This window comes from Xenopus laevis, chromosome 9_10L (genome assembly GCF_017654675.1).
Source record: "Xenopus laevis strain J_2021 chromosome 9_10L, Xenopus_laevis_v10.1, whole genome shotgun sequence".
Lineage (NCBI taxonomy): Eukaryota > Metazoa > Chordata > Amphibia > Anura > Pipidae > Xenopus > Xenopus laevis.
The window spans coordinates 112,695,753-112,713,169 of record NC_054387.1 but is presented as its reverse complement, the minus strand read 5'-3'; the positions used below and the strand labels follow the sequence as shown (position 1 = coordinate 112,713,169).

Below are 17,417 nucleotides of genomic sequence, written 5' to 3'. Positions count from 1 at the left end.
TGAGTTCAAAAGTTCCTTTCCTACTAAGCTGTCTTACAAGATAGTGGGTTTAAGAGTTCTTTCCTACAAAGCGGCCTTATACAGACATTTCTACTAAAGTATTACCCTGATCCACCATTGATAAAACTTCTCTCGTTACAATCATCAATGAGGAAAAAGCATTGCACGTCATTTTGGGTTGCCCATCTCCTCAGGCCCTGCTAGATGCCATGGAACATGAAATCAGAGATTGTGTGCCCATGAACTTGTGTAAAAGTCAGTACAGACCAGGCAGGTGCCTCCTACAGTAAGAGATAAATATAAATTAGCATTTTTTTTTCTGATCATGTACATTAACCAGTTTAGTGCTTCCCTGCCACCTATTACTAAGAGGCTTTAACACCTCCTAGACAATTAACAGAACATAAATTGTCCCAAGGGCCAAGGACAGAAGCTGTTGTCTTTAAAACCACAGCTCCCCCTCCCCTTGTGTGCTTCCCTGCCATCTTTCATGGGATCCCTCTTGTGGTCTTACCATAGTCCTCCTCTGAACTACCTGCCCCTAGGTACTGTACACACTTTTATAAATGTTACTTTTTACCTGTTACACATTCACAGCACACCTAATACATAGTTGGTACACACCCAAACACGGACTCAAACACTTACATTTACTGTCTTCATTGTTGTCTGCACTAAAAAAATATTATTTTATTGCCTGCTGTGACTTGTCTGCGTTCTGGTTATACTATATTTATATATAATTATTTTATTGCCTTTTTAGTGTTTGTTTTTGTATTCACCATTGTGTTGATTGCATATTATTGCCCATAAAGGGTTTGTTGTACTTTGAGACCCATCATGGAACTGGGATTTTGATCACTGACATTTTATTTCCATGAGTGATTTTATTGAAGGTCTCCATTGCTCCAATAAGAATGTTGAATGCCAGCACCTTGTTCAGTTCTGGGAAACTTTGTTTAAAGGGCACCTGTCCATATATTATCCCCAACCAAAGGTGCAGGCTAATAGAGCCTGTACTCTGGTTTTTTTTAAAATTGTCCCCTGCCCGTGCTAGGCCACCTGCACCAGGAGGGAGCTCCTGGTGCGAGTGGCCATGTTGAGGCACACACATGTGCGAGTTTTGTGTATGAGCTCTGATCGACATGGGGTAACAGTAGCTTGAAATGCCCCCCGCCAGTGCTAGGACACTCGCACTGGGAGAGAGCTCCTGTTTAAACTGCTTTCTTTCAGACTGAGCTGCAGGGAAAAGCGGGGCCACTAGAGAAGATTTGTGAGAGCATAAGCTTTATTTTTTATACAGCGTTTCAAGTGAACATCATTAATTTTTGACAATTGTAGAAGAAATGATAAATATATGGAGCCTTCATTTTTATGTATGTAAAAATAAATACAGACATTAAATACCATTCTTTTTTCATATTTTTAGATAATGTTAATGAAGAATAACTTACATGATGTGTTGGTAACTGAAAGAAAAAAAATGTTAATTAATTTTAAAATATTTCAAATACAATAATACAAGAAAACAGTGTTATGTTTATGTGTCCATCATGTGTCTGACTGTCAACTTTATATTATGTGATCTGCAATATCTCCCCATATAATTTGCATGTATTTTTTACAAATAAAACTATATCATATTAATATTATTATTACATTACTTCATACATTGTAAAATAAATGTTTTTCTTAAAGTTTCCATTGAAGTTGTGATAAAATTAAATATTTCTGTCAAGCTGAGGCTCTATAAAAAAATAATCAAAGTTTTAAAAAGTGACTGAAACTAATTTTCCAATTTTCATAACAAAGTTGACACAACCTCTTGCTAGGCAGCCAATAAGTTCAATGCTCCTAAATGAAGGAATGTGGTCCGGGCAAGTGCAGTAGCATAAAACTTTGGCTCTGTTCAAGCAGGAAGTTCATACCTGCTGCCATCTCAGCATAAGCACTTCAACCAGAGGCCACTTAATCGCTTTTTTACTATTAAAACTACTGAATTCTGCTTAATAAAAGTATACGGGAAAGCTCTTCATTTGCAAAGTGCCACCACTTTGATAGGACTTTGCAAAAGGTAAACAGCCAATTGTTGTTGTGGTTGTAAAAATTTTTTTATGAAAACTGGAAATGTGGTTTTTAGAACCTTATTGTCGATAGAAACATTGAGTCATTGATTTTTTAATATCTGTCAATTATTGAAGCACGTGTATTAGCATTTCTGTGATTTGCCATTACTGCCTCAAAAACCTTTAATATAAAAAAATTTCCATATTGCCCTACATTAAGGGGCAGATTTATCAAAGGTCGAGGTGAATTTTTTGAATGATAAAAATTTGGATTTCAAGCTATTTTTTGTGCACTTCGACTAGGGAATAGTCCAAATTTGATTTGAATTTTAAAAAAAAATTTGAAAATTCGAATGTTGAAATTTATCATGTACTGTTTAAAATTCAACTTTGACCATTCGCCATCTAAAACCTGACACATTTCTGTTTTAGCCTATGGGGGACCTACTAGAACCTATTTGGAGTCAATTGGTGGACTTTGAAAAGTCGAAGTTTTTTTTGGGAAAAATTTAGAATCTAATTTGATCGAATTCGCTATTCCTTGATTCGAACAATTCAAATTCGACCGAATATGGACCTATTGGATCGAAACCAGACCTATTCCACCATAAAAAAACCTTTGACTTAATTTTAACTGGTCTTTTTGAATTCGAATTTCGAAGTTTTTTCAATTCGAAATTCGAACCTTGATAAATATGCCCCTAAGAGAAAATATTTTAAAGCTTTACAAACAGGAATTCCTGTCAATAACAATATAACAAAAATAGAAATGTCTCAAGTTGCTTTTAAATGATAAAAGTTCTTTTTACAAGGTCATAGTAATAGGCAGATAACTATAGATGTTCCCATTATTAACAATTGCAGATAATGATAGTTATGTTTTATTCTGTACCTGTAAATCCTTCCACCTGAACAGCATGGGGACTTCCTGAATCAACAAATATGGTCCATACTCCTTGAGCAGGATTTTTAATATGATAAATTGAGCCCCAGATTTCAGACACAATTGTCTTTAGATTTGGGTCTTTTGCTAAAAGAGTATACAAATATATATAAATGTTATGCAAGAGAAATAGCTGTATATTCAAAAAGAAGGCTAAGGTTTGTCAGTTTAGAAACTCATAGAAACTATTTAACAGTTTACTTTAGGTAATGATTGCAGATCAGCCACTCCTGACTATATTGGCTTCCTACTGGCTTGTGTATGGGCCCCAAATAATGCCACTCAAACAATATATAATTAAGATTGATTTAGATATCAAAGGGACAGACTGGATAATTCCAGGGGCCAAGAACAGCAGTAGGGGTATGGATGGAGTCCATAGCTGATTGGTCTGCATGATTTCCATTAATTGGCACTGGCTAGATGGAAAAAAAACTAGATATGACCTACCAATTGGGTGACAGATCAGATATTTCAACAAATGAGCACCTTAAATTAGAAGCACGTGCTTACTAAAGATAACAGTCCCCTTGAATTACCCAATCATTCCACAATTGGACATGAGGCCACATAAAGCCAATCAGTCAAGGACTAGATCAGTGACCATATGCAGTTCTTGGCCATTGGCCATCAGATACTGATTTCAGAGGCCATCATATTCTATAAATTGGCCAACACACTGACTATTAGGTGAAGAACATCTGAGACAGACACCCATGAAGCCCATGTTTAGGCAGCTTAGAAGAATGAAGTATATATTGAATGCGTGTTCTTATGTGGAAATGCTCTAATACAATGTCATTCCGACATGTGTATTTAGGTTTGGGGAGTCCATATGTTACAGTTCAGAACCACAAGCATTCTGTGATCAATAAACATTGTATAGGTATATGAAAAATATGACCAAAAGCCAGTTGCTAGAAGAAAGACCTAGAACAGATAGAACTATGAAACTGGATAAACATTATTATTATAATTGTTGTTTTTTTTTTCTTTATAAATTATATTTTTTAAGAATTTGTTTAATTTCTTCCGACAATCTAAATGATAAACTAATTGGTATCAGTTGGATTGTCAAAATATTTTGGGCCAACATGGTAGCTGTATTGCTCTTTCCCTCTTGTTTACAATGCTTATAATTTAAACTGCAATTTGAATCCCTATGGAATCATAACAATTCTATTTTTAATACCTCAAATCAGGTTACTTTTCACACAAAACCATAAATTTTGTCACAAACAAAAATATAGTTCACTTGTAATTAATGTTCACTCACTTGTATTACCCAATTTCAGGCTGTGTAGAGGTATATAAACCAGAATAGGGATACTAAAAACAAGAAAAAGCAGTAAAACCCCACACTACCTTACTAAAATTAATTGAGATCTAATTATATATGTGCTTAGTGCTATTTTAAACATATGCTTAGTTCTCAATCAATTTAGCACCAACATACAATTAATAGTATTTCAATCGATTGTGTTATATACAAATAATTATGATTCAATTAAAGTTTAAAAAGGTAAGATTTCAATAATGGGATTTTTTAAAAAAAAAAGGGGTTTGAAGGCTTGCCGACGTATGTTTCGCTTACGCTTTGCCTTGATAAAGCGTAAGCGAAACGTACGTCGGCGAGCCTTCAAACCCCCCTTTTTTTAAAAAAAAAGCTCATTATTGAAATCTTACCTTTTTAAACTTTAATTGAATCTCGGATCTAGAGAAATTGAATGGAATTGTAGCGCTATTAGCTTAGCATTCATTCCTTTTATTCTCTTTTATCTCTAAGGCACTGAGGATTTGTTGGTTTTATAGCAAAGTTAGCTCTCCTTACAAGACAGTTAAACGTAGTAACGAGACCACAGTCCTCCCACATGTGGTGTCCCAGGGCTTAGAACAACGCAGCTAGTTTCTTCGAGACAACTCCACCTCTATAATATTTTCTAATTTCTAACTTTTAACTTTTATTCATGAATTGCTGACACTTTATTTTTAATTGTTTGATACCATGAACTCACTTTAAAATTAGAACTACAGCACCAGCACCTTATTTAATTCATATAAGAACCATGAACTTTTAGATTATTCATCAATAGTGTGGAGATACATTTTATTGAAAGTCACAGCACCTAATTTATAGCACTTAAGCACTTTAATCATAATTATTTGTATGTAACACAATCAATAGAAATACCATTAATTGTATGTTGGTGCTAAATTGATTGAGAACTAAGCATATGTTTATAATAGCACTAAGCACTTATATAATTAGATCTCAATTCATTTTAGTAAGGCAGTGTTGGGTTTTACTGGTTTTTCTTGTTTTTAACAAAACCATAATTTGTACCTTTCAGTCTCCCTTATAAAATATCAATCTAAAATTCTCTAGTAAATTTAAGACAAAACTATCAATATATCCACTGGCATTTAGATAATATGAAACTTTTTGAGGAGTCATACAAAGGAAGATGTTTTTTTCTTCCAGCAAGATCAAATTTGGGCAATGATGTAATAATGTATTGTTAGGTATAGTTAGGCAGTTACCCCAAAGATTTAGAGATATCAGCTACATTCAATATAATGCACTTACAGTCAGGTCCAATAATTCTTATTGAGGTAATTGGGCCATCAGTGATGAACAGTAAGGTAGTGTAGTTAGTTGATACTGAAAAGTTATCAGTATGACTGGCATTGTAGTATCTGTACAAAAGTCTTTCTGTATTATTAGCAGGTCTTGATAGTGTGAAGTCTAGATAATGAAACACCTGGGGGGAATTGTTAAAATCAGGTTACAGATCTAGTAGTGTTGACAAAAGGCTTTGATTAGGTAATCATTTGGCGACTAAAATCAGGATCAATACACATGCTGTGCATTAATAATTGAAACCAATATTCTTTACTGTATCCCTTTCCTAACAAAAAAGTAATTAAACCCTATATTTAATGCTAATGTAAACCTTAAATCTTTTATAGTATGCCAATTTTAACCATCTTTGAAATTGATTTATTTTTTATTTATTTGCCTTACTGTGCTGCCTCTTTCTAGTATGCAACTGAAAAACTGTCTGCTTTTTGGGGTCACTGACATCTCAGACATATTTATTATTTATTGTGGGGGTGCTTTGCTAAAAGGTATTGCATATTTTGAAATTTTGCAAATTTTTCAGAAAAACATGCAAGTTTTACACATCACCTATTTACACTTTTATTTTTGTTCTTATTTTGCATCTTTTTTTTCATTCCTCAGTACTATTCATCTTATTTATTTTGAAAACTGGCTGCTAGTAGTGATGGGTGAATCTGTGTCATTTCGCTTCACTGAAAAATGTGAAATTTACAGCAGTGAAAGATTTGCTAAGCGCCTTGAAGTCAATGGGCGTCAAAATAATTTTGACGCTCAACAATTTTTACGCGAGTGACAGATTTTTCAATTTACTCAAATGTATTTGCTGGTGGTGAAACGTGGAAATTCACCGCAAATTCGTGCCTGGTGAATTTATTCGCCCATCGCAAGCCGCTAGCAAACAAACTTTCTAAGCCTGAAAGCTGCAGAACAAAAAACATTCTGCCATTAACTGTTGTGTATTGGTTGATGCAACACATAAAGTTGCCATTTTTAAGACAAATATTAAAATAATCAGTTATTGTTTTAATTAAATAATGCATAGGATTAATTAACCTGACAGACTTCGGGCCAGATTCAATTCAGTGAGAAAAAGTTATCTCACAGGAAAAAAAAACTTTCCAAATTTAGTTCCAGTTTTTTTCCCAAAGACTGCAATAGAATTTTCACAAGATAAACAGTGAGATAAGGGTTTATGAATTAAATTTCATCTCAAATTGAATCCTGTGCATGAGTTTCCATGTGATAAACCTTTTTCTCACTGAATTGCACCTGGCCCATAACACGTTCAAAAAAAGACACTATTTACTGGACTCACAATAAAAACAAGAGTAGGCTCTCTTTAAGGTCATGCATACTTTGTTTTGTTTTGTTTGTGTTTCTTTTTTACAGTACTATGGCACATTGGATTTAAAGGTGATCTAAATACTGCTGTACTGCACTGTACAAAACTGCACTGGAGTGGAAGTGGATGATCTACTTTTTTGCTAATGTGTTGAATAGCGTACGTGAATAAATGAAGGGGGTGTGCACTTATATAGTAATGAAAAACAGTTTCTAGCAGAGTGCATAAATACCTAATGGCCGTAGCTCCTGACACAGCATATCCATGTACAACAAAGAGTTGTAAGTAATGCTGCTGCACAATTGCCTACACAGTATTTTATTGGAGTGATCAGTGAGTATAACTTATAAACGTTTTGGGGGTCTCACACCCCCATTGTTAAAGTAGCAATCCCTCATTGACAAAGGGGGTGTGAGACCCCCAAAATGTTTGTAAGGCATCAACGCTCCAATAAAATACTGCAGAGGCAGTTTTGCACCCGCAATAGTACCACCTAAATGATGAAAAATTGGTCTAGAACATAATATGTGTACTAAGATACAAAACTTGCGTTAGTCTAAATTGTATAGAGTGGTGGTAAACTGAAAAAATCATAAGTGGAGTACCTCATGGGTCTGTCCTGCAAGGTTCTACATACTGTATATACACTAAATGGTAGTGGGTTGGCATATTCTGAAGGGAAGTGTTTGTAAATACAGTGTTCTCACAGGGACGGCACTTACCTTGCCCAGATCTGAGAGGTTAATTTGAAAGACATGCCCATAACTCAGAGAAGCAATATCTCGATAAATGAGGAAGGCTGGATCATTCAAACTGGAGCAAAGCCCTGTTATTAAAAAGACTACCTAGGCAAAAGAACAAAAAAAAAAAATACAAAAAAACAATATAACACCTTCTCAGTGCAGATAATTTTAACAATAGATGCAATTTTAATTAATACTATAAATTGCTGGTCCAAGGAGAGCAAAATCTGAAGTGTGCACTAAACCTTTATTTAAATCCATAATTGTATTAAACCAGTAAATGTTATGACCCATTATGCTTTAGACAAGGGGTGCCCAACCTATTTTACCTGTGAGCAACATTCAGATGTAGCACAAGTATAAAAAATGTTCCTGGATGGTGCCAAATAAGGGCTGTCATTGGCTATTCATTAGCCCCTATGTGGACTGGCAGACTACAGGAGGCTCTGTTTTGCAGTACACCTGTTTTTTTTTTTTTGCAACCAAACCTTGCCTCTAAGCCAGGAATTCAAAAATAAGCACCTGCTTTGAGGCCACTGGGAGCAACATCCAAGGGGTCGGTGACAACATGTTAATCATGAGCCACTGGTTGGGGATCACTGCTTTAGACAAACCCCAACTCCTTCCCAGTTGGGTATATAAATACAGATGACTCTAAGAAATATTGGCAAGAGGAAAATTTGGGGATAATGATATCCCTGCAATAGATCACTATTAAAATAATAAAAATCTCTATAGAAACCCAACATGCACACTATAACAAAAACACTTTGTTCTGTACCTGTGATTGCTTGGTATTTATAAGTGAATGTATGCTGTTCATGAGGGCTGTGTCTGTGTAATCTTTAGCAGATGCATCTGTAAGCACCAGAATGAAAGATCCGTGTGGGGAATTCTCTAAAGCCACTTTGAGTCCATTCATTGCTAATTCTGGGCAGTCGCCTCCTTCATAGGCATGGAGGTTATTGAAAAATGTTTTAAACTCATCCTTTGAATATGTCACCTTTACCTGACCAAAGGCTGCAAAACAGAGAGTGAAACAAATTAATGGAAATAGCGAAAACATTGCTTCATGGGTTAAAAAAATGCCATTTGTACATGGGGTTGCACTGCACATCTTGACTTCTATAGTCTCATATATAGCAATCTAGGACTAGTTGATGGTGGGAGATGAATTTCAAGCATAGCTGAAACATTTGTTTCAAGTTTTAGTTTTTTAGTCCAGATGGAAAAATCCAAAGACGGTGTAAGCATAATTGGAGTTGAATATTAGAAGCTAAATCGTTTTAGGGCCAACAATCAGGTAACAGGGAAAGTAGATGTGTTATATGCTGAGTTTAAGTGGAAAGATCAATAGCGTTTGGCAACTATTGATGTTGTATGTCTGTACTTTGGTTTCCCCCATGAACTAGGCCTTAAAGCAATATCATATCTAGATAAATATAGTTTTTACACCTCTTCTTTAAAAAATGTTTCTTGACTCAAATTACAGGCCATCTCCCATAGTGTCCATTTAAGGAAATAATTACAATTTTGAAAAGGGATTACCTTTTGCTCTATAATAATAGTAACAGTAACATGTAACCAAGCTGCATAGATCCATATTGGTGGCAAAACAATCCTATTGTGGTCATTTAGGGGCAAATTCATCAAGGGTCGAATATTGAGGGTTAATTAACCCTAGATATTCGACTGGGGAATGAAAATCGAATAGTCGAACGATTTTTAGTTTGAATCCTTCGATTCAAAGTCGTAGTCGAAGGTCGTAGTAGCCCATTCGATTGTCGAAGTAGCCAAAAAAACACTTCGAAATTCGAAGTTTTTTTACTTTGAATCCTTCACTCGAGCTTGGTGAATGGGCCCCTTAATTTTTAAATTTTTTAGTACACTTATGGTATAGTTATCCCTTATCTGAAAAAGTCCAGGTCCCATGCATTCCAGATACTATATTCTATACCTGTGTATTCTTTCTAGATAAAGATAAGGGAAAACAAACAAAGAATCTTACTTGGGTCATTGAACTCAACCATTGTATACTGCCGTACTCCACTTTGGAATCGTGCCGTTATGCTATCAAGAAGCCAGTCGTTTGACAATTTTAACTGCTGGAGGTCATCATACATTGACCCTGTAGTGTCCACTAAGTAGGTCAGGGATGATGATGTGAGTGATGGTGATGAGACAAATGATGATGATGATGTCACTGTTGATGAGACAGAAAGACAGCAATATGAGACTTATGTTGTTACTAATTAATGACATAAATTCCAAAGACAAAGCTCTAGTATTTGTTTTTTTCTAAGCAGGTAAAACAATTTTAATGATTAAGGTGAATATTCTTCCGAGAATAACTATTTTCTGCTTAAAACTACTTAGCTAACTCAGGCAGACTAGGATATTGTAGCTGCAAAAACTGAGCACAAGAGAAGGCCCTGCCCTCCAACATGACTCTGCCCAGGGCATTTAGTTTTACTATGCTGTTTGCAAACTTCTGATTTGTTTCTGTGCATAATGAATCCTGTCCCAAATCCTGCACCTGCTACAAGCATTCCCCTTATTCTGTAGCAGAATTTTGTGTTTGGAATTGTGCTCCTTGTGTACTTACCTGAGCTTCCCTGGGATGTATATTCTGGAGAAAATAGAAAAAAAAGTGATGGCAAATGCATTTGGGTTTTCAAAGTTTTAAAGAATAACCCTGTGACATTCATTTCACAGGCCATACCAATATAAATGAAGGTCTAAAAAGGGGCATCCCTGGCCATCTTACTCTTGGTGTCACTTTGATATGGGTGTCACTGGCAAATATGTATTTAATGTATGTCATGTACAGGATATCTACCCCAAAATATGGATGAGACCAAGTTCCATTGCTTTAGATGGCAGACAGTGGTGAGTATAAAATCTCATTGCTGGAGGTCAGGCTAATACAGTAGAGTAATTCTTAGAAATTAATGATTGTATACAGTGAGGAGCTAGGCTGGCCACCCCTGGCAAGAGCATGAACAAGTTCACATGCAAATAGGCGCACATGGGCAGACAAGCGCATAAGCACAAACAGACGAACACAGTCTCCCACAATGGGGGAACAGAGCAGAAGAAGTGAAAACAGTGGAGACAGAGGACTCGATTAGGAGAAGCTGGCAGAGAAGGTAAGTGCCTGGCCCCCAGATTTGCACCCTAGGCATGTGCCTATCCCATTTCCTGATTGTATGATTTCATGTGTCATGTGTATACTTTTAAGAATGGTCACCAATTTAGGCTTCCTTTTACTCATGTAACTGTCATCTTCTGTTATATTATGTTCAGTAACTTTCATATCATACCACAGTGAGGTAGAAAGCAAACTTTGTATGTATGCATATATGCTTCAAGAGAGAAGTCCTTCCAAATTTCTCTAAGCTTGCCACATATGAAAATTATATAGCTGACAGAAGATTAATATATTGTAATTAAATATCATTTATGGTTCTAAAGCTGGGCACTTACCTATAGTTGTCTGACCATGGGATCTATCAGATGCCCAGAATAAAAGCAGCAATGTCAGCAATATACGCATTGCCATTGTCAACCTGAAACAAAAACACAAGTCAGTAATATGTTTCAAAGCAGCTTTTAGAAACAATGGTCTGCTGCTGGGCCAGCTGTCCCTTTTATAGGGGTGTATAAGGAAGGGACAATTATGAGGTGTCATTATGGAATTCATATCTCCAATATTCCTTTTTTGTTTTGTTTACACAAGTTGAGATTAACAATAGGTGATGTCTTTTGCCAGTAATGTGTCACAGTAGGAAGTACAGTACATAGATGAAAAGGCTTTAGTCTGTATTATTAATGGAAACACTAATCTATTCTTATCAATCATGTTTCTTCTTCCCTGTATAGGATTTAGCTGGCCTGTTCTAGGCCCCTGAACACCAACAAAATGCAGGAGAAAGACCACCTGCCACCCTACCATTTCATCTGTTATTTACGTGCAGGAACTCTACCCTACAGTGACTTGTAGAGGAGGAATGGGCAGTCAACAATAACCTGCTTGAGAAGGCACAACTTGAATACTTCAGAGGAGAGCAGTAGGAAATGAGGCAGCTCAGCTCAGTGGAGTACTAGGGTTGCCACCTCTTTGGTTTTGACCTGAACAGCATATGTCACTGCTCAGCCCCAATACCATCATCCTGCCTCCTTGTTTTTCTAAACCAAAGATGGCAACACTACCGAGTACCCACCACCTTTGTATAGCCCTTATACTTCATTACAAGGTGTGTGTAAGCAATGTCATCCCCCTGATCTTAGAGACATTAGATGGATTGCTGGAAGAGATTAGGGATGTAGCGAACGTCGGAAAAAAAGTTCGCGAACATATTCGCGAACTTGCGCAAAAATGCGAGCGGTTCGCGAACGGTTCGCGAACCCCATAGACTTCAATGGGAAGGCGAACTTTAACATCTAGAAAAGACATTTCTGGCCAGAAAAATGATTTTAAAGTTGTTTAAAGGGTGCAACGACCTGGACAGTGGCATGCCAGAGGGGGATCAAGGGCAAAAATGTATCTGAAAAATCTGCCTGTGTGTGCTTGGAAGAGATAGTGTAGGGGGAGAGCTGTTAGTGATTTCAGGGACAGATGATAGTAAGCTTGCTGGCTAGTAATCTGCTTGATACTGCTCTGTATTGGAGGGACAGAAGTCTGCAGGGATTTGAGGGACATTTTAGCTTAGGTAGCTTTGCTGGCTAGTAATCTACTGTTCTCTTTAAACAACTGCCATACGTTGACCTTGTAGGCATTGTTTGCCCAGTTTTTTTGGACGCAGCCACTGAAGCACAGTTGCCAGAAAAAATATGCCATATAAATGCTGAAAATAGTCATTTTTCGCCATACGTTGACCTTGTAGACATTGTTTGCCCAGTTTTTTTGGACGCAGCCACTGAAGCACAGTTGCCAGAAAAAATATGCCATATAAATGCTGAAAATAGTAATTTTTCGCCATACGTTGACCTTGTAGACATTGTTTGCCCAGTTTTTTTGGTTGCAGCCACTGAAGCACAGTTGCCAGAAAAAATATGCCACATAAATGCTGAAAATAGTCATTTTTTGCCATATACGTTGAGTCAACGTATGGCAAAAAATGACTATTTTCAGCATTTATATGGCATATTTTTTCTGGCCTCTGTGCTTCAGTGGCTGTGGCCAAAAAAACTGGGCAAACAATGCCTACAAGGTCAACGTATACACTACTACAGCGGTGGATACGGATTACGTAAAATATATTATGGCTGCTTGAAAAAAGTGACTCCGGTGTTTTTTCTGGAGACGGTAATATTATGGATATTTAGACAGAATGTGAACAAGGTCACACAGCTCGATGGCGGGTTGAAGAAAACAGTGTGCAAATAATGCCTACAGGGCAAATAATGCCTAAAAGGTCAACTTATACACTACTACAGCGGTAGTAAAATAAAAAAAAGTAAAATAAAAAAAAAATGAATATTAAAAAAAAAAAATTAAAGTTGGTGCTGCTGAACTACTAGGAGCAGCAGATTAGCACACCAGTCCCACTCCCCAACACTGCTAGACTAATAGCACTGGGCTCTTATAGTAGTAGTAGTAGTAGTAGTAGTAAAACAACAAAAAAATAAATAAAAGCAGTCCTTACAAGGACTACTGTTATTGCAGGCAGTCAGCAGATGAGATCAGAAGCAGGACAGCTGCCCACTGCAGCTACATACAGAGCACTGCAGTAGAAGGTAGATTACTAGCCAGCAAAGCTACCTAAGCTTAAATGTCCCTCAAACCCCTGCAGACTTCTGTCCCTCCAATAACAGAGCAGTATCAAAACGATTACTAGCCAGCAAACTTTCAACTGTCCCTGAAATCACTAACAGGCAGCAGCTCTCTCCCTACACTATCTCTTCAGCACACACAGGCAGAGTGAAAAAACGCTGCAGGGCTTCGGTTTTTATAGGGAAGGGGAGTGGTCCAGGGGAGAGCTTCCTGATTGGCTGCCATGTACCTGCTGGTCTGGGGTGAGAGGGCAAAAAAAAGCGCCAACAATGGCGAACCCAAAATGGCGAACGTCGCGCGACGTTCGCGAACTTCCGGCGAGCGCGAACACCCGATGTTCGCGCGAACAAGTTCGCCGGCGAACAGTTCGCGACATCTCTAGAAGAGATGAGGATAAACTGCTCTATGAGGAGGATAATTAAGAGGTGAACTGGGTGCCTGCAGTGTAGGGGAGCAGAGCCAGGATATGGGATGCAGTCAGAGTTCAGGGGCACCTCTTCAAATGTAGCTTCCATATGCATAACTACCTACCAACCGAGGAGTGAAATGCCATTAAAGATAGAGATGACTATTGATTGAGTGTGGGTCATTTCTGGAGGGTTCTGTACTCAAATGGTGGAGACATTCTCCCTGTTCTGACTTGCCATCCTGCCAGTGTCCTATCAAAGCTTATATCCACAGGTGCGGTGGTCACTAAAAAGCAGAACTCCCAATGTTGCACCTCTTTGTTCTGCTTTTATTTCCTCCTCCACACCAGTTTTGGCTAGTCCCACTCTTGGTAATATCTGTGGTGGGGTTGGTGCTGATGCTGCTTTCATGTGTCTCTTGGTTGGGCTTGTAACTCAAGGGTCTTACTGCATGTCTTTGGATGGTTGTTTGACTGCCATCTATAAAATCTGTATGGCAAACTGGAAAAAGCACAATGCAATTCTGGTGCAGCCTTTCTGCGGTCTGTAATGTCTCTCAAAAGAGAATGAGAAATCTCTAAATTTAGGGGGTGCCCTCTAGCCATGTTCTAAGTCCTTCTCTTTGTTTGCACTCTGTTGAGACAATTGCTTTAATGCAAATAATAGTCTCAAAAGATCTCAAATCTCAAATCTGGGGGTCCTACCTGCCTGCCACCCTATAAATCCAGCTGTCCGCTAGCACTCTAGTGAGACATCTGCATTTATACCAAGAGTGTACTTAATCTGTAAACTGGGAGACCTGCTTGCCATGCTCTAAATCCTGCTGCTTGTTTGCACTACGGAGAGACAGCTGCTTTCATATTGACAATGCTAACCCTAACTAGACAACTGCAAACTGGACATAAGCACAATGGAATTTTTGTAGTTGTAGTATACTAGAATTCAAAGACAAACCTGCACATTTTTTTTTTAGAAATATGCCAATACATTATATCAATTTAAAAGGGATAATATACTGTACCCCTTTTTTCAATATGAGGGAAATAAATAATTTTTGTGCTGAACATACTTTTTGCCTAGTGTTATAATGATGAAAAATCTATAGTTTGATATTTCTTGAGCTAAACAGGGCAAACAAGGAAACTGAAACTAATCAATGTTTAGTTCTTGTAAGGTAGGTAACTAGAGTCCAAGTGCATGGATAATCCCCCTGCACAATGGACCACAACTTATCTGGAGGCCAAAACTTTCACAACAAAGGGTGTGAATAGTGAGTAATGCCTTGCTAGTTTTAACCAGTCACATTTAAAATTGGCATTGGAAACTAGTTTTAAATATGACTAATTTATTTTGTCTTATTCAGTATTAACAAAAGATAATAGAAAATATTTGAATAGCTAAAAATAGCTTGCCAGTTTTATCCGCATCCCAACCCATCGCATTTTAATGTTGTCAATCTTCTTAACAATTGTTCTGTTCTGAACAATATTATTTCAAGCTATTAACAATATTTTAACGGCAAAACAAATTTCTGCTTACGTATAGGCTTAAATCAATATATATTTATGGCAAGGTTGTCCAAACTTTTGCTTTTTAGATGGTGGTCAGCAACGCCCATTTGAAAGCTAGAAAGAGTCAGAGGGAAAAAGCAAATAATTATAAAGCTATAAAAAATAAATAATGAAAACAAATGGAAAAGTTGCTGAGAATTGGCCATTCTATTATATACTAAAAGTTTACTTGAAGGTGAACCATCCGTTTAAAGGAGAACTAAAGTTTAACAATGAAGTAGGGCAGAAATGTTGTACATTATGTTTTGGGGTTCAGTACCAGCCCTAGGCAACCACAGCCCTTTAAAGGACCAGTAACATCAAAAAATGAAATTGTTTTAAAGTAATAAAAATATAATGTAGTGTTGCCCTGCACTAGTAAAACTGCTGTGTTTGCTTCAGAATCATTACTATTGTTTATATAAGCCATGAGGGCAGCTATTCAAAGGAGAAAAGGCTCAAGTTACACAGCAGATAGCAGATAAGCTCTGTAGAACATAATGTTATCTGTTATCCATTATTTATCCTGTGCCATAAGGATAATTTCCGCCATTGCTACTCAGCAGCTTGTTTATATGAACTATAGTAGTGTTTCTGAAGCAAACACATCAGTTTTACCAGCGCAGGGCAACACTACATGATATTTTCATTACTTTAAAACACTTTCAGTTTTTGGTGTTACTGTTCCTTTAACAGGGAAGATCTGTGTCTCCAAAGATGCCCCAGTAGCTCCCCATCTTCTTTTTGCTGATTCACAACATATGTTCTAGGTTGCTGTCATTTGCATAAGCTTAGGGTCATGTTCACAACACACTGTTTATTTTGAATATGACACAAACACAACCCCTAATTAGGTTTGGAAAAGTGAAGGTTACTAAGATAAATGTGATGCCTGATTTATTCTATCTATTCCAATGTATTGCCCTAGCCTTTCCTACCTCATGGTTGAATTCTTTTAGATTAGCCAATACGCAATAGAATTATTGATTGGTGCCATCATTTAGACAATATAGCTTGACTTGAAATAGAACAACAGTCTACCTGTGCCCACTTGATCCATCTACCATGGTTAGACAAAATGCACCACAGAATACAGAACCGCTCACCCTTGTTGAACTATACTATAGAACTCTTGGGGGCAGATTTACTAAAGAGCAAAGTGGCTAACGCTATCGACTTTTCGCCAGAAATCACATCCGCAGGGATATCGCCAATTCACTAGCAGGTTTCAATTTGCTAGCGAAAGAGAGTCGCTAGAATTCATTCGCACTCTATCACCAGGCGACTTTTTGCTCTGGCAAATGGTCGTTACTCCGCAAATTCAGTAAAGTGCAGATTTTACTGAATGTTACCTCTTTTGCCAGATTTGACTGTGCCACCTCAGACCAGACAAAGTGCTGCTTAAAAGATGCTAGATCTTCCTCAATCTTCCTCACTTTCATCTAGGGATGGGCGAATTTTTTCGGCTTGTTTCGCCATGGAAATAATGCCCATTGACTTGTATGCCGTCTTGCCTAAAAAAAAAAAAAAGATTATTTTGCCGCACATCAAAACATTTTTGACACCCATAGATTTTAATGGGAGTTGGCGACATTTCGCCTGCGGAAAATTTTGGGCGAAACTAAACGGGTCAAATTCGCCCATTCCTACTCACATCATATCCTGTGTGCCAAAAATGCATTAAAGTTCAAAAAAGGCTGGCGACTTTTCCTTTTTTAGCGGGACTGCCTGCAAAAGTCCAAACAAACTTTTTTTTGGTAACCGGTTTTCTTCAGACATTTCCTAACACATGGAACATTAATTTTACAATGGGCTCAGGTGTAGGGCATTATATAAATTCTCTTGTCTTTATTAAGGTTCCCTGGACATTTGTAATAAAAAGTAGTGATGGGCGAATTTGGGCCGTTTCGCTTCGCCGTAAAATTCGCGAATTTTGCCCGAAATTCGCAAAACGGCGAAAAATTCGC

General features: G+C 37.3%; 1 protein-coding gene across 2 annotated transcripts; it reads right to left on the bottom strand.

Moving 5' to 3' along the window:
* Positions 1-1,270: 1,270 nt before the first annotated feature.
* Positions 1,271-11,321, bottom strand: LOC108701899 (hemicentin-1). 2 transcript variants are annotated; one of them, XM_041577088.1, is made up of 8 exons: positions 11,204-11,321; positions 10,323-10,346; positions 9,726-9,920; positions 8,499-8,737; positions 7,697-7,819; positions 5,597-5,771; positions 2,959-3,096; positions 1,271-1,469 (listed from the first exon to the last, which is right to left on the bottom strand). In XM_041577088.1, exons 1-8 carry the CDS (start codon positions 11,277-11,279, stop codon positions 1,426-1,428), a joined length of 1,014 nt encoding a protein of 337 aa, XP_041433022.1. In that variant the 5' UTR covers positions 11,280-11,321; the 3' UTR covers positions 1,271-1,425. The 2 variants fall into 2 exon arrangements, with proteins under 2 accessions (XP_041433022.1, XP_041433023.1); XM_041577089.1 differs by lacking the exon at positions 10,323-10,346.
* Positions 11,322-17,417: the final 6,096 nt, after the last annotated feature.